Source organism: Musca autumnalis, unplaced genomic scaffold (assembly GCF_047663935.1).
Source record: "Musca autumnalis isolate F117 unplaced genomic scaffold, ASM4766393v1 scaffold_3, whole genome shotgun sequence".
Taxonomy (NCBI): domain Eukaryota; kingdom Metazoa; phylum Arthropoda; class Insecta; order Diptera; family Muscidae; genus Musca; species Musca autumnalis.
The window spans coordinates 192,946,667-192,972,493 of NW_027411866.1; the positions used below are offsets into that span (position 1 = coordinate 192,946,667).

At 36.1% G+C, this 25,827-nt stretch overlaps 1 protein-coding gene and 1 long non-coding RNA gene across 11 annotated transcripts in view; one reads left to right on the plus strand and one right to left on the minus strand.

The window, feature by feature from the left end:
* Positions 1 to 25,827, minus strand: part of LOC141398634 (voltage-gated potassium channel subunit beta-2-like) — a 726,071-nt gene that overhangs the window by 479,711 nt on the left and 220,533 nt on the right. For 3 of the 10 annotated variants that reach the window (XM_073976099.1, XM_073976101.1, XM_073976098.1), the window contains exon 1: positions 17,907 to 18,754. The exons of the other annotated variants lie outside the window; for them this stretch is intronic. In XM_073976099.1, coding sequence (XP_073832200.1) covers positions 17,907 to 18,009 — 103 coding nt within the window. In that variant the 5' untranslated portion in view covers positions 18,010 to 18,754. Of the gene's footprint in view, positions 1 to 17,906; positions 18,755 to 25,827 lie in introns of those variants that run through there. 10 annotated transcript variants of the gene reach the window in all.
* Positions 1 to 25,827, plus strand: part of LOC141398638 (uncharacterized) — a 188,316-nt gene that overhangs the window by 6,837 nt on the left and 155,652 nt on the right. The gene's annotated exons all lie outside the window — the stretch shown is intronic.

Sequence of the window (25,827 nt, forward strand, 5' to 3'; positions counted from 1 at the left end):
TTTATCGAAATCGGTTCGGATTAGGATATAGCTCCCATATATATTTTCGCCCGATTTAGGGTATTTGATGCACCAAAGACGCTATGTATGTCCAATTTTTATGAAATTTGGAAGGGGTGACGGTGTTTGGTCTAGCAATATGTCGTCTGCTCCGTCGGAAAAGGTCGTAAGTCCACCTTTTTTTTGGAAATCGCGTTTTTGTTACAGAATGATAGAACAAGTCAAAACACGTCGTATGATAAAAAGAAAATGGTAGTATGTCGTGTTTTTCTATATGTTTTGCACTTGTCGGAAAAGGTCATAAGTCCACAGGAAAATGTATACTTTAAAAGAATACTACATCCAATGTAGTTCAGATATAATATTTAACGTCATCCATGGTTGGGGTACAATGTAAAGAACTAGCCTAAACCTTTGGATGATAATCGGATGATACTTGGCAGAGCCTGTGGACCAAACTTTTGAACAAAAATGTGATAATTTCTATATTGCAACAAAAATTTACATTTGAAATCAATTTTCCCCCATAAGCGAACTGATTATGAAAGATGGACTTCTGGCCTTTTCGTTGATACAAATTGGGATGCTGTATGTGTTCAAATACCTCATATATTGAAAATTTTAAAAAAAAAATCAAAATTTTACTGTTACATAACGAGATTAGTTTGTATTCTGTATTCAATAAAGTAATACCTTCTAGTGGGCGGGTAAGTGCAATGTTTATATTATTAAATGATTCTAAAATAATAATTGATTGAAATGTTATTAAACTAAGAAGACATCATGGTTTTTGCTAACGAAGAGCAGTATGAATTTGGAATGGAATTAGACGATGGTGTCATGGGTCTAGTTCCCTATGGTTTTCACAGTGATTCTGAAAGCTCTGATGATAAACTTCCTAAACGCAGGAAGACATTACATGCTGAAGATTGGGAGTTGGGGCAGAAATACTTGGGAAGACAAAAAAGAACACTATTTGGGATTACAATGTAGCTAAGAAATCACGTACATTAACGGAATTAATCATGAAATTATTTGAAGGAAATGGTCATAAGGCAAAAATACAAGGTCGTAAGTACAACTTGTCATGTTTTATATTAAATATTAGCCGAAACGGTCCACCTTGCTGGCCCTTGAAAGAGTTATGTTACCTTTTCTTATGTCAATTATATTTTTTTGCATCGCAAATTAGTTGGGATATGCAAGTGACTATCAATAACAAATAAGAACGTCGTTAAATTCGGCTAAATACCAAATTTCAGCAAAAATACCGAAATTCGTGAGGCACCGTTCTATGGGGCTATATGAAGGCGTGGACCTATATAGATAAATTTATGGAAGAAAGTTTTATACCCCAAACGAAGAATAAATACCAAATTTCAGCCATTTCGAAGGAATATTGAGGCCACTCCTTCAAAATACCGGAAATCGGGAGGTACCGATGGGGGCTATATGAAGGCGTGGACCTATACAGACAACATTCAAGGGGAAAGTTGCATACCCCCAGCCATTCTGATGGGATAATGAAGCTAAAATTTCTATGTTAAATTGCAAGCTTATTCTTTGTCTTAAACTCAAATCATTCTTAAAACTACAAAGCTACAGCTACAAAATCGGTTAAAAATTGTGGGTTTGGTCCATTTCACACCTTTCTATCAAAACCAACATCTAATGGGGTCACTTCTGGTCGGAACCCGACCTCTCCACAAAATTTCGGCCTGGAGTTTTATTACAATTGTTAATGGATGGACGGACACACATAGCTAAATCGCTTTATCTCGTCAAGATATGAAAAAATGGCAAGGGGAGGAGGTCTACGACGAATACCTCACGATGTTACATGAATAATGGACAAAACAAACTTATAATACCCTTTCCACATTGTTTTGTAAAGTATAAATATTTTATTTTAAAAACGTCCGTAAATTGTAGGAAAAGGTCGTAAGTCCCTACAAAAATACAAAACTGTACAAGGAAAAGGTCGTAAGTCCAAAGACATCCAATTATCTCCCAAACGCGACGGAATTTTAGTAAACAGAGTACAGGTATTGAAGCGGAATAAATAAACGAAAAATACTACCATTACCACCATAATAAAATCTTTAACAAAGAAAGCGCTGGAATGTTTTTTCTTCCTCCTGAAAATTTATTGAGAGGGACTTACGACCTTTTCCGACGGAGCAGACGATATGTGCCAAATTATATCGTAATCTGTTCACATTTGGATTTAGCTCCCATAAATATTTTACCTATTCACAGTGGTGTAGGGTATCATATAGTCCTTTCCTTACTGTTTTTTTGTCGCGCAGTGTTATCAATGTCATATGTGCTGAAATGTCCCATTCTTATACAGACACTAATGTGTGCAATATTGTGCATTTTCCTTACGACATCTACTTTTTGCGTCCACACCAGCAGTGAAATTACGTATCCATATTGTCTGGTCAGATATGGAATGTTTTTATTTCGTTACATATGACATTGATAGCTAGTGTAAACTACCTCTGAGCATTTTGTTTACATATGAGAGATTAATCGTCAGACACGTTTCTCTCAATAACTAAAATCGTGTCTTTCATCATGGCATCCTCTAATGTAAACGAATACTACAATTTATTTCATAAACCGGCTAAATGGGTTTTGTTGAACTAGGTTAAACCATAATTCTGTACCTACCCCAAATAGATATAGCCGCCACTAAAATTACAAAAAATGATAGAAATTACACACAATTTCAAAAAATCTATCAAATTTTATTTCTGTAATTTTGTTCCACAAAAATGAGGTAACAATACTTCCACCTTTTTTTCCTAATGACATCATTATTTTAAGTGTTTTATTTTGAAAACAATTCTCTGCATCGCTTTTGCAAGTAGAGATTTTATTTGTTATTGTCTGTTCTCCTGATGGAGATTAATGAACGTGTGGCTACACATTTGTGAATATTGATGTAGGTGAGTAATTTAATTGTATATGTAAATACGATGTTTTATGTTTTCGATTTTTTTTATTTCATTCAATTGTTAAGAGATTTTTATTGTTTTCCTTGGTTTTTAATGATGCCGCTATTGCTATGGTCATTAATAGAACCCAAATAAACTGCAAAGTATTTTAATTGTATTTTAGAATCTTATTAATTGTAAGATGTTATGAATCAATTATTGATAAACATATCGTAGCAGAATCTTACGTAATCGGTTCCATTGTGAGTTATTGAACGTTTATTAATGTATAAAATTGGAACAACACTAACAATTCTTTTTATGAATGAACGTCCTGAAGGACAGATTTGGCGTGAGTGAACATTTTTTGTTACAAAATGATATATTTGCTTTTTTAGGAAAATAGAGAACATGTATTATACATGGGATGAAAAGTAACGGTCCAAGAACGGCAAAATAAATGTATGCCCGCTAATACGTCTGCGAAAAGTTGAAATAAATAGAAAGAGAAATTATAGTTTATTCCGTAAGTATTTAGAACATTTAGTAGCCAAAAAGTAACATTGGAAAAAAATATTAAAATTCTTTGAATTATATTTCCTTTACTTTTTTAGTAGAAAAAGTAGCAAAAAAGTTGAACTGTCAAAATTTCTCTAACGTAACAAGTTTTGCACAAAAGTAAAGGAACGGAAAAATAATAAATCTGGCTGCAATGGCTAACAAGTAAAAAAGTATCAGTCGGCTTTGCCGACAGAGATATACCCTCAGCCTGTGTATCTTGAAAAATTTTTTTCACAAAAAACGCAAGTATTTCGGGAGTTTTAAAAATTTTGGGCATTTGAACTGTTAAAAATGTTGATTAGGATTAAAGATCAAAAGTTTTGCGGAGGAGATACTATAAAGAATGGATCTCCAGCCACTACATATGGTACCATAGGGGTTTTTTACAACTTCAGGGATGTTTGCTCAAGAAGTATGGACTTGCCCCTGAAACAACTTTTACCATCGCAATTGAGGCAGCGAATGCAAGTTGCTTCAACAAAAATCAAAGTGATTCGGAAGCAGGTCTTAAAGTGAACATGTATCCGAAATTTTGTGTGGGAGGTACCGGATGGAGTGGACAAATATAGTCCATATTTGAACCTGATCTATATCTGGTAGATATATTAGGATGTGTAAAGTATGGTCCAATTCGGCCACTCTCTTCAAGGGTTATCGTACGCACAATTTTTCCGAACATTTTTGAACTTTTGTGGGGGAGGTACCTGAAGGAGTGGACCGATATGGCTTGTCTTCGAACTTAAACTATGTTTGGACAAAATATTACTAAGGCCAAACTTTGGACCGAATCGGCAGACCTGTTCGAGAGTTATTTTGCCCTCCATCCTCCTCACACGGTGTCATAGGGGTTTTTTGCAACTTTCAGGCTATTTTCTCAGGAAGTATGGACTTGCCCCTGATGAAACTTATACCGCCATATGGAGGGCAGTGAATACAAGTTGCTAAAGCAAAAATCAAAGCGATTCGAGAGATGTTCCTAAACTGAACTTTTCCAAAATTTTGTGTGGGAGGTACCCGACGGAGTGGACCGATCGAGTCCATATTAAAACCTGATCTAAGTCTGGTACACGCTCCACGATGGGCAAAGTATAGACCAAATCGGTTACACCCTTCAAGAGTTATCGTGCGTACAAATTTTCCGAACATTTTCGAACTTTTGTGGGGGAGGTACCGGAAGGTGTGGACCGATATAGCTCATCTTCGAACTTAAACTAAGTTTGGACAAAATATTACGAAAGCCAAAATTTGAACCGAATCGGTTCATCCCTTTGAGAGTTATCGTGCGCTCCAGCCAGCCAGCCAGACAGACAGACAGACGGACGGACATTGCTCAATCGACTCCAAATTGTCTGAAACACATTTCGTCCAAACATACTTGGGGTCTAAAACCATTATTTCGATGAGGCACATTTTGCCCGTATGAAAGTGTATATACCCTTCATAGCCTAAAGGCTGAGGGTATAAAAATAAACATGCATGTTTACAAAAATTACAACAAACAAAATAAATTTCACTGTTTTTTTTATTTCACTGGTTTAAATTTCTTATTATTTATATTTATTTATTATTTATATTTATTTTGTTTATTTTTATTTTGCTTCGACAGTGCGTGTTGTTTTCATTTTTTTTCTTTTGCCTTAATTGTCAAAAAAAGTCAAATCAGCAGTTTGACAGATTTTCCACTTTTTACAACACGAAATTTGTCGAGCAGAAAGTAGTAAATGAGAAAGAAATTTTGGCATGCTCACTTAAATTTTGCTTCAAGTTTTGTTACTTTCTGGGGTTAAGGAACGCTTTCCGAGTTAAAAATGGTAAAACTTTAACGTAAAGGAACAAAGCTCCTATGGATGCTGTACACATCATTGGTGCTGTCTGATGGCGGTGGCATCGGTGATCTGAAACGTTTGCGATTTGCTGGATCTACATTCTTCGGTTTACATAGAGTCTCATTCTTCGGACTTTTGGTCAGCAATGGGTCAATCATTGCTTTTTGAAGGCTGTGAAGAAGATCTGGTCCTTTTTCGAGCTGACATGCATTCTTGGGCTATGTGTCAAACTTTTGTACATTGTAGACTTATCGTTTTTTTTTTTTGCCAATGCAAATGACACGGTTTCTACAAGGTGGAGCAAAAGTAAACTTCCGATGTTTTTTGGCTGTAATTTAAAAAAATAAAAATGAAAAACTTTGATTCGTCTTGTGGATTATTTTTATTTGGTCTTTTAATTTTTTTACATTAAGTCGAGAATATGATGTCAGATAAATGGCCGCCGCCACCGTTTATTGTCATTTGAGCCCTTTTTATGGCATTTTCCATCACTTTGGCCAAAACTTCCGGCGATAGGTCCCCACATTCTTGACGGATATTGTATTTAAGAGCTGAAAGAGTCTGAGGCTTGTTGACACATAAACCCGCGACTACAAAAAGCCCCACAAAAATAAGTCTGGAGCGGTCAAATCAGGCGATCTACACGAAATTCACGTTGTTCCAAAGTCACCGACCGATTACACTGTGAACCGAAATTTTGGGGGGTGGAAAATTCCTATTGGAGATGAAAGCCCTTGGTGAGTATATACAGAACCCCGAAGGACAGATTCGCCGTGAGTCGAACTTTCGCGATATGGCGTGATGAATATTTTGCTGGAGACCCTAAAAGCCATGTGGAATGAGCGTTATATCTTTTTTCGCTGTTGTTTAAGCTTATATTTAAGATGACATGTCTTCAGTCAAATCAATGAGGATTTTTTTCGTAGAACATATCGACCTTCTAACATGCTTCCTTCAATGTCCTTTTCGTCCTTTATTTCAAGAACCGCAATAAAAGTGGCACAAGATGACATTTTTCAGCTTCGGAATATTCTACAAAAATGTCGCTCGGAAGATTTTAGGTACGGTTCCCAAAGACATAAAATCGATAAAATCTAGTTAAAGCGGTCGTTTTTCACTTTTACCCGAATCTTGCTCAGACAGCCCTATATCTATTTATTTCAATACATTATTGTTGACCTATTGATGATCTAGAATTCTCGGAGTCATTAAAACAGTTGTATCTTGTTTTGCTAAGCACGTTAATTTCATTATTTTTTGGAATAAATATCCGGATATCCGAATTATGAAACCGGTTATTCTGATATTAAAACCGAATTTTTATCCGGTTTTTATGAACCGAATAACCGTATATGTATATCATTAGAAAGCTATTAAAATTGTCCAACAGATATGACTAATATGCATTAGACGTTTTAAGCGGTTATGGAGCTGGAACAAAAAAACTGTATTTTTGAACCGTTTCTTAACGTTTGTGAGGATACATTTCTGTGCGTGAAAAAAATTATGATCATGACCTGGGGGTGGAAAATTCTTTTTGGAGGTGAAAGCCCTTGGTGTGGACATACTGTCCCAGTAGCACCCTAAACCCACTTGAAATTCAGTTACGTAACTTTTTACGCTTGCAATAATGGGTCACCATCGCAGAATTCAACCCGCCATAACACAAAGGTTCGACTCACGGCGGATCTGCCCTTCAGGGTTCTGTATGTCCACACCAAGGGCTTTCACCTCCAAAAAGAATTTTCCACCCCCCAGGTCATGACCATAATTTTTTTTCACGCGCAGGTATGTATCCTCACAAACGTTAAGAAACGGTTCAAAAATACGGTTTTTTTGTTCCAGCACCATAACCGCTTAAAACGTCTAATGCATATTAGTCACATCTGTTGGACAATTTTAATAGCTTTCTAATGATATACATATACGGTTATTCGGTTCATAAAAACCGGATAAAAATTCGGTTTTAATATCAGAATAACCGGTTTCATAATTCGGATATCCGGATATTTATTCCAAAAAATAATGAAATTAACGTGCTTAGCAAAACAAGATACAACTGTTTTAATGACTCCGAGAATTCTAGATCATCAATAGGTTAACAATAATGTATTGAAATAAATAGATATAGGGTTGTCTGAGCAAGATTCGGGTAAAAGTGAAAAACGACCGCTTAAACTAGATTTTATCGATTTTATGTCTTTGGGAACCGTACCTAAAATCTTCCGAGCGACATTTTTGTAGAATATTCCGAAGCTGAAAAATGTCATCTTGTGCCACTTTTATTGCGGTTCTTGACATAAAGGACGAAAAGGACATTGAAGGAAGCATGTTAGAAGGTCGAAATATTCTACGAAAAAATCCTCATTTGATTTGACTGAAGACATGCCATCTTAAATATAAGCTTAAACAACAGCGAACAAATATATAACGCTCATTCCAGATGCCTTTTAGGGTCTCCAGCAAAATATTCATCACGTCATATCGCGAAAGTTCGACTCACGGCAAATCTGTCCTTCGGGGTTCTGTATATACTCACCAAGGGCTTTCATCTCCAATAGGAATTTTCCACCCCCCAGACTTTGAGCTCCATTTTGTTGCACAGTGTTATTGGTCAATAAATAGTCACCAGTCACCAACATGTAGCGTAACATTGTTGATTAACGTGTATTTCGCAAGTGTTTACTACACAAATGTCAAAACAGAACTAACATTAGGGGCCAATCGCAAAATATATAGCATTTTCTGATAGGAGGATTACTTTTGCGCCACCTTGTACAAATGTTGCAATCGGTGTCGCATATGTTGCATATTTTATCGCAGTGTCCCCTATACCATTCACAAAAGCTACAATTTCATACGGTCCACCAATGGATGGATATACCAACTACGTCGAGTTTCATTTGGCTTCTGCGCTCTTCCCTTTAGTTCCATTAGGTAAATCTCTAGGTTGTGTTCACTCCAGTACTTATCGTCGTCATTCCTCGAGCATCTGGAAGCCAAAGTCTTGAGCTGTAATTTGAAGGGATTAAATGATGTAGTTCCATCGAAACAGGAGTTTTTATGTTCATAGTGTTATCAATAACTCTTTGATATTTTCCTCTCAATGTCCAGAAACTTCTCTCCGTAATTCTACGTTTTCCAGTCGCTTTTCAATAACATGTGTAGCATCATCGAGCTTCTCGTTAATTTTCTGGAATTTATCGTTGAATATTTCCTTCATGATCTTATCTAATGTCATTTTAATCTTTTAGAATTTTCTTATAATTTAGCGACCAGTTTCTCCTCACATTCCCTTTTCAGACTTTTAGAATTTTCTTCTAATTTCCCCTCAAAGTTCAGAATTTTGGAGCTTTCTTACATTTTCTCAATAAATTGCAGCTTTATTTTAGAATTGTCTGCTCTAATTACCATCACCATCAATGCCAGCATTTCTCTTAATTCACCACTATCGGCGGCTGTCTCTGGGCTTCATCCCCAAATATCGAACTCATAACATTTTTGTAACTCAGCCTTATTTCCGGTAGTCAGCCAATCCAACCTACCTCAAGTCTTCGACTCGAAGATCCTTCAAACTTCCTTGTAGAATTTTCGTAATGTTACTTCCTGACACCATTTGTTAGGGAATTAGATTTATCTTAATGTAGACTTTGTTTTAATTCTCCATATATTTAATACAAATCGTATCGGGGAAGATTTGTATTAAATATAACGAGAATTCTTTAGATTACGATTCTACAATGCTTCATTGACGTTGCTCACTTATTCACGCAATACTATACTTCTTTACTAAGCACACAGCTTTACTCTACTCAGGTTACTTATAGATTACACAGACTGTTTTTATTCGCGGTCTGAATTACAACTCGCCCACCTGCTAATCATATTTGATCACTGATGCATAAACTGTTCCAGCATCCTCAGTATAGAATGTTCTACCATGATCACGTGACTACAATGATTCACAGAGACACATACGCACATAAATATAGACGGATTGAATATAAACATCAAATGATCGGAGATAATAAATAAGAGAGAGAGAGAGAGCAAGCAGAAGGGGTTACAATGAATGATGTCACAATGTAGAAGGATTATTGGAGAAAAACAAATTTGTGATAGGGAGGGAGATGGAGAGTTCAACGAAAACCATAACAGAATAAACATGGAAAACAGTGAGTGGAATTCAATAAAGTAGTTGTTGTAAATATGATTTAAGGGGTAATAACCATCCTTTGATTTAAGGGGTAATAGCTTTTCCATGTTTGTATGTCTGGCTGGCTGGAGCGCACGATAACTCTCGAACGGATCAACCGATTCGATCCAAAATTTGGCTTTCGTAACATTTTAATTTAATTTAAATTCAAGGATGGCTTACATCGGTCCAGTCCTTCCGCACGATAACTATTGAAGGAAATAACCGATTTTGTTCATACTTTGCACATCGTGAAATTTCTACCAGACTTAGACAACTATAATTCACTGCACACACATACGACGGTACAAGTTTCCTCAGCAGCATGTACATACTTCCTGAGAAAATCGCCTGAAAGGTGCAAAAAACCCCTATGACACCCCGTGTGTAGTGGTTGGAGCGCACTACAAAATTTGGACTTCGTAATATTTTGTCCAAACATAGTTTAAGTTCGAAGATAAGCCATATTGGTACACTCCTTTGGGTACCTCCCCCACAAAAGTTCAAAAAAGTTCAGAAAAATTGTTCGTACGATAACTCTTGAATTGGTCCACTCCGAATTGGTCCATACTTTACACATCCTAATATATCTTCCTGATATAGATCAGGTTCAAATATGGACTATATTTGTCTACTGCCTCCATCCGGTACCTCCCACACAAAATTTCGGATAAGTTCACTTTAAGACCTGCTCTCGAATCACTTTTATTTTTGTTGAAGCAACTTGCATTCGGCTCTATTACGACGGTAACAGTTTTTCCAGGGGCAAGTCCATACTTCTTGCGAAAACTTCCCGAAATCTGTAAAAAACCCCTATGGCACCATATTATGTAGTGGCTGGAGAGAACGATAACTCTCGAACTGACCTACCGATTTGGTCCAAAATTTGGTTTTCCTGATATTTTGTCCAAAATTAGTTTCAGTTCGAATATGGGCAATACCGGTCCACAACTTCCGGTACTTCCTTCCAATATTTAAAAAATGTAACTAAAATGGTATGCACGATATCTCTTGAACGGGGCAACCAATTTGGTCCAAGCTTTGAATCTCCTAATATTTTGTCCAACTTTAATTTTAACTTCTAAAATGGCTAATATCGGTCCTTAGGGTACCTCCTCCACAATGAAAATGTATACCGATGTTGTTCGTTGTGGTCCTGTTTACAGAGATATTATGTTTTCCGTGGGCAAGTCCATGCTTCCTCGCATACTGGTCCAAAAGTATTCCTTCCATAACACTATTGAACTTTAATCCTAATCCACAGTTTTGTCGGCGAGTTCAAATGTCCAAAAGGGCCACACAATTCTGAAAATACTATAAATATCAGGAAAAATGTGTAAAATTGTCTTTTCCATTTCAAAAAAATCAAAAAAAGATTTTGATACTACATCAATGATTTTTGGTACATAGATTAAGAAAAAAATCCGCATTCCAAATCTGCTTTCGTTACTAACATTGATCGTTGCGCGCAAAAGATATGACCGTTTTAATTATGATAATTAGAAAAAATTCAAAAAAAAATCGCGGCTTAATATAGTTAGCTGTTATATCCTATTATCGTTAACTGAATTCGTAACCTTTGCGATGATGCAAAAAATAATCGCAAAGTCTCAATGGATTCGCGAAAAATCAAATTTGTTAAATAATTTCACGTATTTACAAACATATTTTTGAAACAACAGCGCTTATACTTACAAAAACTATATATAAAAAATGATAGCAGCATCCAAACATTGTGAGGAATAAAATGAAACCTAAGTCGTGAAGTTTGGAGCTATAGTATTCATGTTATTTGCAAAAATACAAAGAAAATATGACGAAAAAAATAAAAATCATGTTATTCTAATTTTATTTTTTTATGGCTTTATACGAAAAGTTGGAGAAAAAATGTTTGAGTTCTTTGACATTTTCGTGAAAATTTCACGCAATAATGATGATATTCCGTTGTAACAAACTTTTCGCTTATAGTTTTCCTATTGGATAATATTATTAGAACCTTATATTAAATCACAAGGAATTCCAATTGTGGCATAACGTTAAAATAATGTTATATTGAATATTATAATATTTGAGACGCATATAAACCGCGTAATTATGAAAATGACATGATGCGCATCCGATTTTCCAACACAGCGAATCAATCCCTCTTATTTGGTGTACAGTTTGTCAAATTCTATTTGGCGGCCACGATGTAGCATCTGCTGCATATTAGGGTGCAAAATACTGTAAAATGGTCATAATTTCCGCGAAGTTCATTAACATTTTATGCGCATCCGATTTCAATAATCACCATTAAAAAATACATCATTCTATGCAGTTTCAATGCGATCCATCAAGAACCGTGGATTTAGCATCGCACTCAATTTTTAGAAAAAATCTATTATATCTCTGGATTTCCGAGAGTTTTTAAATATCTGTTTTGGCGCAGTTTAAACACGCGTATCGATCTATTTATTTAAGTAGAACTAACACATCCAAAACGCGTTTTAATATGCGATATTTTCAAAATAATTGTTTGCAAATTTTCGAAATTTGAGGGGTATCATATCCGCCGATCTAGTGGGTGGATTTTTACGCGTCGTGGCTTGTTAGATTCAGAACGTAAAAAAACTAAATTTACGCGGGTTTCCACGGAAATCGAATGAAATTTGTAAATTTTAAACCAAAAACATAGGTTTTTGAGAAAAATTTACGCACAAAAATTTCGTGTTTGGGCGCAGATTACTGTGATCCTGCGAGGGCTACAGCCTCATGTTATACATTAAAAAATGCGAAATCGCGAGTACTACAATCAAATAATAATATTTTAGGGAAATCCTGCTGCGCGTCCCGATTAGAGCAAAAATTCAAAAACCCCATTTTTCAGGTTTCAAAATGTCAGCATCCGTTTGAGGTAGATACAGTGGATATATTAAAAAATCATACATTAGAAACTTCAGCTCTGAAGTGTACTCTTTAACTTCTCCTTTGAGCATTAAGCTCTACATTGTGTTGTAAAACCACTAATTGGAAAATAACATAATGAAACTCATTTATTTCAACGATTTTTTCCGATTTTTTTACATTAGTACGACCACAGCTTCCGCTCAAATTATTATTTTAAGAAACCCCTCGGTAAATCGGGCTATAACAGTTTATTTTGCCGAAATGCGGTCAAAAGTTATGGTATAGTAAAACTCATCGCGAGTTACAATACCCCATACCTCAGTTTCAACATAAGTTAATTTTCTACAAAAAGCTTGATATATGCGATCTGTACGTAGATGAAAGTTTAAATTCACATAGGCTAAGGGTGTATCTCTGTCGGCAAAGCCTTTTGATACTTGTTTTACAAAAAATTTACCAATCATTTTTAGAAAATCTTTAAGTTCACAACTTGATTTTTTAATTTTTCTGACCAATGCCCGCCTACTAAAGCAGTTTGCGGTGCCCTCAGTACTTTCAAAACGAACAAAGGAATCATTAAGAATATAATAATGTTGTCCTAAAGCAAAACGGAATTAAAATCCATTGTTAGAAAAATAATCAAAGGAAGCATTTAGATTTTAAATAAATCCGTCAACAAAAGTCTCTCGTTTAAGGACAGGATTTTTATGTGTATAATAATCCCAGAAAATATATGAAGGCCGGATTATCCGTTGTTCAGTTACAGTGGGCACCGATGGTTTGTTGATGATTCAGTAAATACTAGAGGAACACGGGGCTCTTCAACCAAATTTAAATGGAAGGTGCATATACATGGGAAGTTTTTCCGGATTCTGAAACTACAATGTTCATAGATGAGAAAAATCAAAAAACTAAAAATATCGCCGTAGCGCTTTTTAAATTAATATCGCAAAAGTCAGTAATATATCCAATTTTCCATTTTTTTGTAATCACGCTACAGGTTGGAATTTTGATCGGATAGTCACGAAATGTTGGGGATTGATGGGGTCGGAATGTGGAGACAAATTCAAAGTTTTATTCTTTGTCAATATATCGGCTTCTAGTAGGGGTATTCCAACGGCAAAGCATGTCAATGGAAGAAGAAAATATTACCTTTACATTGGTGTAAAGTAGGTTGGCGAAGATGGTCAAACAAGGGAGATGCCACAATAGTTGGTAATGCATCCAATTCTTCCATTTTTGGCAATCACGCTACAGATCGCAACTTTGATCGGATGGTAACGAAATTTTGTTTGGTGGTAGTCGGATTATATTCCTAAATGAAAAGTTTACCAGTGAAAAGCTTATGCACATGGGTAGTGGTGTAGGGTATCACCTGGTCAGCCCAGTCCCAACTATAGCCTTTGCTCACTTGTTTTTTCTTTTTTTTACATTTCTCATTGATGAACATTGTAGTTTCAGAATCCGCAAAAACTTCCCAGGTGTAAGCACCTTCCATTTAAATTTGGTTCAAGAGCACCGTGAGAAACTTTCTTGTTTGTGTGCTAGAGCACATTGTTTATAAGCATTTGTTTAAGTGATGACCCCCACTTATAAGGCCCAATAAGAGCCGACTTTTTTTAATTTTTCCAAGAAAACTACGAAACTTTTTTAGTAGATTTTTTTTCACATAGAAGGGAATATTTTAATATATTCTATGAAGTTTTTTTTTTTTTTTTTTTTTTGAAAAATATTGCGTAGTTTTGTGGCAAACGTCTACGAAACACTGTTTTTATTAAAGTGTTTTGTGGTGTCAACTATAGTTCGAATTAAATTAATGAACCGATCGTCATATATTTTTGTAGGCTTATTAAGAATATTTCAAATTTTAAATTTTTTACATAAAAAACTGAAGTCTTTTGTCATAAAACGGGCAAAAAAAATTTTAAAAATAAAATCGGTCGATGAAGGACTAGTTTTTCATGTCGTTGATGAACCCACAAAATTACATGACAATCAGTTTATTAGTTTTCAAGCTAGTGTTGGCACCGATTTCAAAATATCATTTCGAGCAAAACACATATTTTTATGTTTCTATACTTCACACGGAAGACGGAAATCAAATACGTCTCGTGGACCAACAGGTAGCTGCGTCTGTTCTTAAGTAAAGCGGCAGCAAACAGCGTCTGAACTCCAGGAGGAGCGGCTGAAAACGTGAAGGAAAACTATAAACCCTTCAGAAGGCAACGGGAAACCACTGAAGTAATTTCCCTTGAAAATCATACAGTATGAACAACACAAATCAAAACAAACGGCCCTCAGTCTCCGGCCAAACGAGGGTGCTAAGAATCCCCGGAGGTAAAACCAACCAAAAGCTAAACATTGGAACCTGGAACGTCCGAAGTTTATACGAAATCGGTAAATTAAACAATACAATCAATGAAATGAACCGACTTGATATTGATATACTAGGTGTAAGTGAAACCTGGTGGACAGAATGCGGCGATTTTCAATCCCAAAATGTAATAGTATATCACTCAGGAAATATGGAAGGGATACACAGGAGAGGTGTATGCATTATTGTCAAAAAAAGCATTGCAGACTGTATAATTGGATTTATCCCCATGTCTGAAAGGACTATGATGATAAAAATCTCAGCAAAACCCTTGAATTTAAATATCATCCAAGTATATGCCCCTTCATGTGATGGAAATAATGACGAGGTTGAACATTTCTATGAAGAAATAAGTCAATTATTAAACATGACGAAGTCACATGAAATAACAATAGTTCAAGGCGACTTCAATGCCAAAGTGGGGAATGAAGAAGTAAATGGTATAACTGGAAGATATGGGCTTGGCGAAAGGAATGAGAGAGGAGAAAGATTAATTCAATTTTGTCAAGAGTTTAAGATGACCATAACTAATACAATATTCCGACTACACCCCAGAAGACTCTATACATGGAGATCACCATTAGATAACAGAAGGAATATCGTTCGAAATCAAATTGACTACATAATGATCAACAGCAGATTCAGATCTTGTGTGACCAAATGCTCAGCGTACCCGGGAGCTGATGTGCCATCCGACCACAATCTGTTGATGCTCAACGTTCGAATAAAAATTGCAAGATTTAAGAAAAGGAAGAAAAAATCTCACAAGATAAATACTGAGATACTCAATAACTCATCAACCAGAAATGAAGTGAAGGTGCAAATCAATAATAAACTTGAAAACATAGATTCAAACGATGTAGAAAATATATGGAACAATGTCAAGGATACGATGTGCAAAATAACAAAAAAATATCTTGGAAACTGTACAAGAAGACCCCAAAATGAATGGATGAATAATGAAATTATGGAACTTCGTGTGGAACGAAGCAAATATAGGAATGTTGACTATGAACGTTACTGGGAAATCAACAAGGAAATCCGCACCGCTACGCGTGCTGCAAAAAATGCTCTATTGAATGAAAAGTGTAGAGAAATTGAACATCTACAAAATATTCACGATGATTACAATCTTCATAAAAAACTAAAAGAATCCGCAGGAGTGTATAAGAGAGCATCACCATCAGTACTAATGGATGACAACAATCGACCAATCTTTGAGCCATTACACATAAAGAAACGATGGAAAAACTATATTGAACAATTATTCACTGACGACCAACGGTCAAGATATGATAACAACATAAATACATCTTTAACGGGAAACCCAATTACCAAATCCGAAGTAGAATATGCAATTCAATCACTAAAAGATAGGAAATCAACCGGACCCGACGAAATTCCTTCTGAAGTCTTAAAATTAATAGATGGTGATAACATCTCACTCATTGTAAGACTTTTCAATCATGTGTATGATACTGGCCAATATCCAAACGAATGGCTGAAATCAACTTTTATTGCGATACCAAAGAAATCTAATGCAAAAAAGTGTTGTGACTACAGGCTTATTAGCCTTATGTGCCACATATTAAAAATTTTTTTGAGAATAATCCACAAACGAATTTACACGAAATGCGAAAGTGCTATGGGAGAGTCCCAGTTCGGCTTCAAGGAGGGTATGGGCACCAGAGAAGCCATATTATCCATCCAAGTACTGGTACAGAAATGCCGCGAAGTTCAAAAAGATGTTTATATATGTTTCATTGATTATGAAAAGGCATTCGATAACGTCCAACACGACAAATTGATAAATATACTAAGGGAAATTGGAATACAAGAAAAAGAAATTAGATGCATACGCAATTTATATTGGAACCAAACTGCAAGAATTGAAATAAATGGTGATCTGACTGACGAAATTCCCATATCAAAAGGAGTCAGGCAAGGATGCATACTATCGCCGCTTCTTTTTAATATATACTCCCAAAAGATATTTAATGAGTCAATTGAAGGAGAACGAATTGGAATAAGAGTTCAGGGTAAAATTATAAATAATATACGCTATGCTGATGATTCCACAATTATTGCTAGCAGTATATCTGGGCTGCAACAACTCTTAGACAAACTCACGTACGTAAGCGAATCATATGGCCTCAAAATAAATATAAAGAAGACAAAATATATGATTGTAAGTCGAAAATATGTCAGTTGTGAAACGTCACTAAATATCAAAAACGAAAACATCGAACGCGTAAAATCTCTTACATACCTCGGCGTTTTAATTAACGACCAATGGAACACATCAAACGAAATTAAGCGTCGAGTGGAGATGGCCAGAAATGCCTTTTTTAAATACAAAAAAACACTTACAAACCATGAAATTGGTCTCAAAACGAAGGCAAGATTTGTCAAATGCTACATTTGGTCTATACTACTATATGCAGTAGAAACCTGGACCCTAAAAAGTGCAGATGAGAAAAAAATTGAAGCATTTGAAATGTGGGTATACCGAAGAATACTGAAGATACCCTATACATCGCATATTACGAATCAAGAAATTCTAAGACGAATGAACCTCGATAGGCAACTTTTACGCACCGCAAAATCAAGGAAAATCGCATACCTGGGTCACCTGATGAGGAACCATAAATATAAATTTATACAAGCCATTATTAAATGTAATATAGAAGGACACAGAACAAGAGGCAGAAGAGAGACGTACTGGTTAAGGAACATCCAAGAATGGACAGGATACTGGGATGAAACGAATCTAATATATGCTGCGAAGAATCGAGAGCTGTCAATAATTTCATAACATAAAACATTAAAATATATTAATTTGTAATACATATAGTATTGTATGATCGCTTATATCCGAATAACGGATCCGCAAATAAAGAAGAAAGATACTTCACACAAATCACAATGACTTTGTCGCTTCCATCACTATAAACTCATTCAATTTAGTTCCGATCGACATGTAAATTTTACCACATATTCTAAGCTACTTATACTTTAGTGCTCTAGGAAACAATTTCCTCATATACATATTCACCCAGATGAACAACAATAATTACGATAACAACACTCAAATTAATACGAAACGAAAGCGTTAATCATACCTGCTGACATTTGCTCCTGTATAAGAGGTGTTGAAGCAGTGCTTGAGGGTTCCGTAATAACGGAAACCAACGGCTGATATTGTTGGTGTTTCGGATCAGTCATATTGCGTGCAGTTATTGTCGGAAATCTGTGTGTGTGCGTGAACGAACAATATTTGGAAGACAAAATGGAACTTTGGTTTGACAATGTCAAAAGAAGCTGACAGTAACGGCGATGGTTTAATTAAAGTTTAACTCTGCTAAAAGTTGGCATAAATTTAACACACGCACTAAGACAAACACCAGCATGTCACACACACACAAAACGCACACACCCACAAAATGTGCCGATGTTGTAAATATTACGATGTCTTAAGTTTTTTTGTTGTGTTTTTAACGTTTTCTCTGTTTTTCCTTTTCTTTCTACTTTTAATGGCTTTTGTTCGTTAAGGGAAGAACTTAATCACTTTTTTCCAGTTTCCCGTTATTTATTTGAAAGCCCTAATTCGCCTTGTTAAATTTCGAAAAAAAATTACTTTGTTTTTATAATTCTCTTCCTTGGCACTCTTTTTTGCAATTAATTTTATTTTTTATTGTTGTTATTTTGTTTGAAATTTTCAATTGATAGGCATAAGAAAATAAACATTGAAAATTGGCATCCTCAAGTACTTTATCGAAAACATTTTTCTTTTCGTTTTGCACAGTTGCGAAGTATTTTCTTTAGCACGGCACCGCATCAACAAACAAAATATCGACACTAGACAAATGAAGACGAAAACTAAAACAGTGGCAAATTATGATGGAACCAAACGCAGAGCGTCTATTTGACCGCACCAATTCGTGGCACGAAATATTCGTGGACTATGAGCGTGTTAAGAAAATTCGCCTCTATTCTAATTCCATTAAAATAGATATTTTTATTTAGCAAAGATTATAAATATTTTTGTGGTGGTGGGTGGGGGGAAAAGTGGGTGTGTTCGTCAACACCAATGGTTTTTGTGTGTGATGACGTAGACCTGCTGTATATTTTTCTTTTCACTCAAAACGTATTTGGCTTTTCGTAAGGAAAACGAAAAAACACTAAAAGTTTGTTTATTCATTTTCCAAATTTTGCAAATGTTTGATGGCTGAATATTAGAAGGGGTAAATGAACTATCAAGTGGTATGACACTACAGTGACTTACAAAATAATAGCAGCGGTACAATTTTGCAATAATGTTGCTATTGTTATTTTTTTTTCGAATTAGCTCTAAAAATAACAAAAAACTCGATTTATTTAAGGCATTCATTACAAATATCAAAGTAAAAAGGTATCAGTTTTCAGAATTTTGGGGCCCGTTTTGGGCGTGTGAGCTTACCGTCAAAAAGATGGATTTGAATTAAAGCTCCAAAGTCATGCGTAGATGGTACCTGAAAGAATGGACCACATTGTCTACATTAGAAGTGAATATTCTTCTTCTTTGTAACGCATCGAAATACTGGTCGTAGACCCATACTTATATATACCAATATGAATTTCTCGACGAGCTTAGTCGATCTGGCTATGTGTGTCCGTCCGTCCATCTATCCACCTAAACTTTAAATCACGCTACAGTAGTGGGATTCTGTAACTCATTTCTGCTGTTATCGGTAATTGTCGGTAAAATTAAAATGCTTATAATTTCGATAATTAACTAAATTTTTCGGTAAGTTAACGATGGATAAAAAGTAGTCGCTAGCCTCTACCGACACAAACAGTGATGCCACCTTTTCTTTATGTTTTTAGTCATAATTTTGCGATTTAATTTTACCGATTTTTTTCGGTAACAGTAAAAATGAGTTACTGAATCCCACTACAGGTCGCAATTTTGATAGGATCGTCACCAAATTTTGGGTGTTGGTGGGGTCCCGGAGAGAAAGAAGCCTATGGATTTTGGTGATGGTCGGATAACATTTAGGGGTCGGTATGACAAAAAACGTATTCGGAGAAAAAAATCAACGTTTGTTTCCAAAGCGAATATCTCACTTTCTATAAGGGGTATACCAAATGCAAAACCTGACAATGAAAGTAGAAAATATCACCTTTCTAACGATGTAAAGTAGGCAGTCGTAGGTGGTCAAACAACGAATATATCAGAATATTCGCAAATAAGACCCAAGTTTTCATTTTTGCGATTTTAATAATAATGACGAATATGACAGCTTTTGTTGGGGACCTTCCAAAAGCAAAGTCTGACTATGAAATAAGAAAATCCCATCATACAATGATGTAAAGCAGGTTGGCGTAGGTGGCCAAATAACGGAGATATCGCAATAGTCGGTAATACATCCCATTTTAAATTTGTTTGCAATCACGATACACGTCACAATTTTGATTGGATCTTCGCGAAATTTTGGGTGTTAATGGGGGTACCACAGATTGATTTTGATTTTGGTAATGGTCGGATATTATTCAGAGGTCGGAATGTGAAAAAAACTTAGTTGGAGAAAAAGTCCACATTTTATTTCAAAGCAAATATCTCAGCTTCTATAATGGGTATATCAAAAGTAAAACCTGCTAATGAAAGTAGAATATATCACCTTTACAACGATGTGTAGTAGGTTGTCATAGGTGGTCAAACAACAGAGATATCGCAATAGTCGGTAATGCATCCCTTTTTCCATTTTTTTTTTGTGCAATCAAACTACAGGTTGGAATTTTGATCGGTTCCTCACGAAATTTTGGGGGTTGATGGGGGTATCACAGAGAAAGAAACCTATTGATGGTTGACGTACATCTCACTTTCCCATTTTTTTATTTGAGTTGTACTGACGATGAACTTAAATGCGTTTCAACAAAATTGACCTGTATTGATGAAGCCATTCAGAGCAAAGGCGCTAAGCTATCCCAATTTTAATATGTTGGATTTTAACAGTCAAAAGCTTATGCACAGGGGTAGTGGTGTAGGGTATCACATAGTCGGCCATAATTAAGTGATTCTAATAGGTTTTCAAAGTTTTAAAATATTGATTTTAAAGTATGTATTTCACTTTTTAAAATCATTTTCCGAAGGAAATATATTTTTGCGGATTCTGAATCTACAATGTTCATAGATGAGAAAAATCAAAAAACAAAAAAAAATCGCCGGAGCGCTTTTTAAATAAATCGTGATTCAGGGTGACATTTTTAAGGGTTTTATAGGTTTTCACGATTTTGCTTGGAAACCGCAAGTCCTATCGAAATGGGACTAACAAAAAAATATAATAGCTTTGACCTTTATAATAATTTAGTAGGTCTTACCGTTCAAATTGGGACAATGCATTGACTGTTTCGCTACCTTATAAACCAATGTCATACATGGCGCGCCTTAACTAACTTTAAGTGAAATAGCTTACACCTGGGAAGTTTTTGTGGATTTTGAAACAGTAATGTTCATAGGTGAGAAAAATCCAAAAACTAGAAAAAATAGCTGGAACGATTTTTAAATAAATCGCGGTCAAAATTCACGTTTTTAGGTTTATTTAAGGTTTTTGCGATTTTGCTTGGAAACCGCAAGTCCTATCGAAAGGGAACTAAAGACAATGGTGTAGCTATGAAAATTCACTACAAAAGCGGTGAAAATTTGTTAAAGGATTTACCGTTATGATTTGTTTCTATGTTTTACCATTTTTGAGATATATAGATGTTCAAGTCTCATTTTCAGGTTTTTTGTTATGTTTCACGATTTGTTAGAAAACGATAAGTCTTATCGAAATGGGACTAGAGGGAATCTTTGGGTTTGAAAATTCTCTACAAGACTGGCTTTCGTAATTTTTTCTTAGGTTGTACCGTTTTCGAGATTTATAAATTTCAGTTGGGAAATTGCAGTCATGACATTGTTTTATAAGGAGGCGATACAGTCAATACATTGTCCCAATTTGAACTTCTATATCTCAATAGCGGTAAAACCTGTGAAATTATCATAAAGGACAATCTTGTAGAAAAATTTCATAGCTACAACATTTTCTTTTGTTCCCTTTCGATAGGACTTACGGTTTCGAAGCAAAATCGTGAAAACCTTAAAATAAACCTAAAATGACAACTTGAATCGCGATTTATTTAAAAAGCGCTTTAGCGTTTTTTTTTTGTTTTTTTTTTTTTATTTTTCGCATCTATGAACATTGCAGTAGGTATCGTGGCATCAATTCGGGCCTGCTACATCGTCCGGATCTTACCAGGGCTAAAACCACTCGGGTTTGCCTTACCTGCTGCGATGGATGGGAGGTGGTCCTCAAGTACGGCATTCACACTTATCTCTGTACTGCTTGTGCAACCATGTCAGTGCAAATACCTGCTTGATAGGATCGTAAGTCTAGAGCAGCTTCGCCCAAGAATTTCCATCAATGTTCTAGTATGTGTGTATGTATGGGTGAAGAAAACAACAACCACATGATGTTTATTGTTTGTTTTCATTCACTTACACTGTAAGTGAGAGAGCGAAGCAAATGCAAAAACAACTCAGTGGGCGCCCTCACTATACTTCTTTGCAAAGAAGCCCGTAACTAGTCTAGAGTTTCTCTTTTATACCTTTGGACCTCTCTCTATCTACATCACGACTAGCCTGGGTGGGAGAAGTCTTTCCATTAAATCGCGACAAGGATGCTCACTGCGATAACACCCAAGCAGCTACTGCATCGACAACATTCTGTTGTGCTATGCACCGTTAAAACCTTCGTCACCTCATGAAGATGGTCTACAGGTGTCTTGGGGAGGCCCCTCACCCAGTCCTTAGGGCGGCATTCTGGCAGGTTTAACTATTCCTCCACTGCGTAGCGCTAACATTTGCATACCACGATGGCGCCGCATAGCTTACCACAGACCGGCCTATTGCTTTGTAAGAAGTCAACAAGGTTTCTTTGTCAACAACCCAAGTGCTGCCGGCCAGCGACTTAAGGACCTTGTTCCTACTTTTGATATTATCGGAAATAGCCAGAGCTCTTAAATACTCGCTCGAATTCTACTCGCGAGTGAAATTCGAGCGAGTTCGAGCGGGAGTACTCGCGCGAAGCATATTTCAGACTTGCTCGTTGTTACTCGCGAGTGAATAGTGTTTGCGAGTACTAGCACTTGAAGAGTACGAGTTTTGCAAGAAAAAAAAAACGAGTGGGAGTGAAAATGCTCGAAATAGAGTACGAGTTTGCTCGAAGAGTAAAATCGAGTAAAAATATATTTTTTTAATTTTTAATTAATTTCTCGTTGAAATCGAGCTTGATGATCAATCAATAATGCAAGTGAAAAAGGAAAGCCGACGACGACTCGAACCCACACACCCACTACTATGTGACATGACATGTTTCGACTTTGGTAAAGTCTCCTCAGACATATCGGATGTGGAGCGGCTTCGCTGTCCTCGAACTTGTCTTCTTTCAAATGCATTTTGTTTTGTTTTTTTACAACAACAATGGGGATTTTCCCATTTAGTTGCGCTTTCATGACATACATTTAGCGCTGCCTTTGAAAGTATTGAGTTTGCCTCTGAACGCTAACACGCCGTGACAGCATTTTTTTTCCTGTGTTTTTCAAGGACGTGGGTTCAAACCCCAGCCTGGCTCAGTTGATTTTTTTATTTTTATTTTGAAAATTTTGCCCTTTTAGGCGAAGATCATTTTTAGTATTAATTATACCCTCCACCATATGGAGGGTATAATTAAATTTGTCATTCCGTTTGTAACACATCGAAATATTCGTCGGAGACCCTATAAAGTATATATAATATTTATCAGCATAAAATTCTATGTCGATTTGACCATGTCCGTCCGTCCGTCAGTCCGTCCGTCTGTCTGTTGAAATCAAGATACAGCTCGCAATTTTAAAGATAGAGAGTCAAAATTTGGTGCAGAAGTTTTTATTACTTGCAGGATGGTTGGTATTGAAAATGGGATATATCGGTCCACGTTTTGATATAGCCCTCATAGAACGGTACCTCCCGATTTTCGGTATTTGTAAGGTTTTAGCTTCATTATCCTAACAAAATGGCTGAAATTTGGTACGTAGTCTTCTTTAGGGGTATAAAACTTTCCCCCAAAATTTTGTCGGTGTCAGTCCGCACCTTCATATAGCCCCCATAGAACGGTACCTCCCGATTTTCGGTATTTTTGAGGTTTTAGCTTCATTATCCTACCAAAATGGCTGAAATTTGGTACGTAGTCTTCTTTAGGGGTATAAAACGTTCCCCCGAATTTCGTCGGTATCGGTCCACACCTTCATATAGCCCCCATAGAACGGTACCTCCCGATTTTCGGTATTTTGAAGGTTTTAGATTCATTATCACACGAAATGGCTGAAATTTGGTACTTAGTCTACGTTGGTGGTATAAAACTTTCCCCCAGAGGTACATGCCTTCATATAGCCCCCATAGAACGGTACCTCCCTATTTTCCGTAATTTGAACGTTGTGGCCTCAATATTCCACCGAAATGGCTGAAATGTGGTATTTAGACTTAGTTGGGGTACTCAACTTTCTCTTTAAATTTGTCGGTATAGGTCCACGCCTTCATATAGCCTCAATGAAAAGGTACCTCCCGATTTTTCGTATTTTGAAGGTTGTGTCTTCAATATTCCACCAAAATGGCTGAAATTTGGTATTTAGTTTTCAATGTGATATAAAACTGTTCGCCAGAAATATGCCTGTACATGTCCACGCTTTCATATTGCCCCATTTCTGCTAAAATTCGTCGGTATAGGTCCACGTTTCGATATAGCCCCCATAGAACGGTACCTCCCGACTTTCGTAATACTGAAGATTGTGACGTCAATATCCAACCGAAATGGCGGAAATTCATTATTTCGTCTTCCAAGAGTTATAAAATATTACAGAAGAATATTATCAGTATAGGTCCACGTCTTCCTATATCCCCATAAAAGGTACTTCTTGATTTTCGTTATTTTTTAAGTTTTAGGCACATTCTCTTACCGAAATATAGGAAATTTGGTATTTACCCCCTGTTTTTGTAACTATTTTTGTTCGTTCGTCTATATTCGTAATAATTTGGGCATCTATAGCTCAGCCCCTAGATGACATACAGACCTAGTTCTTCGTAGACACGTTCTGTACATAGTTAAGAATTTCTCATTCAAAAATCAGCGTTTCACATTTGCGCTAAGGCGAGTAAATCGATCTACAAAATTTGACAATTCGTGTGAGAACAATAAAATTTGTTACAAAAACTGGGGGTTAGTCTTCTTTGAGCCTAAAAACTTTCCGTCCGAAATTTGTCGGTATAGATCGACGTTTTGAAATAGCCCCCATAGAATGGTGCCACACATTGTTTTACCGAAATTGCTGAAATTTAGTATTAAGTCTTCTCCATACACGAAAGGAAACAAATTATTCCATTTTACTTCAATACAACAAGTTCGGCCCGGCCGAACTTAACGCCTTTCTTACTTGTTTTTAATTAATTTCTCGTTGGAATCGAGCTTGATGATCAATCAATAATGCAAGTGAAAAAGGAATAGCTCGATTCCAACGAGAAATTAATTAAAAATTAATACTAAAAATTATCTTCGCCTAAAAAGGCAAAATTTTCAAAATACAAATAAAAAAATCAGCAGAGCCAGGCTGGGGTTTGAACTCACGTCCTTTGCCTTAAAAGACAAAATTTTCTAAATATTTTTTGCTGTTTGTGTGTTGTTGCGTGTGTAGTAGCAAAAAGGTGCTGATGTTCCTGTGGACTGAATATGGAAAGAGCAAGAGCAAGTTGTTCTTTACTCTTCGAGTAAACTCGTACTCTATCTCGTATTTTCACTCCCACTCTTATTTTTAAACCAGGAGTACTCGCGAGTGCTGCAAATTAAACAAAAGTGTGGATGTAGACTTCATTTAAAACTCGTACTCTTCGAGTACTCCCACTCACAGGTGCTTTTCACACGCGATTAAAAACGAGCAAATCGGACTTTTTTCTTGCACTCTTCGAGTACTCCCACTCGCGAGTACTTTTCACTT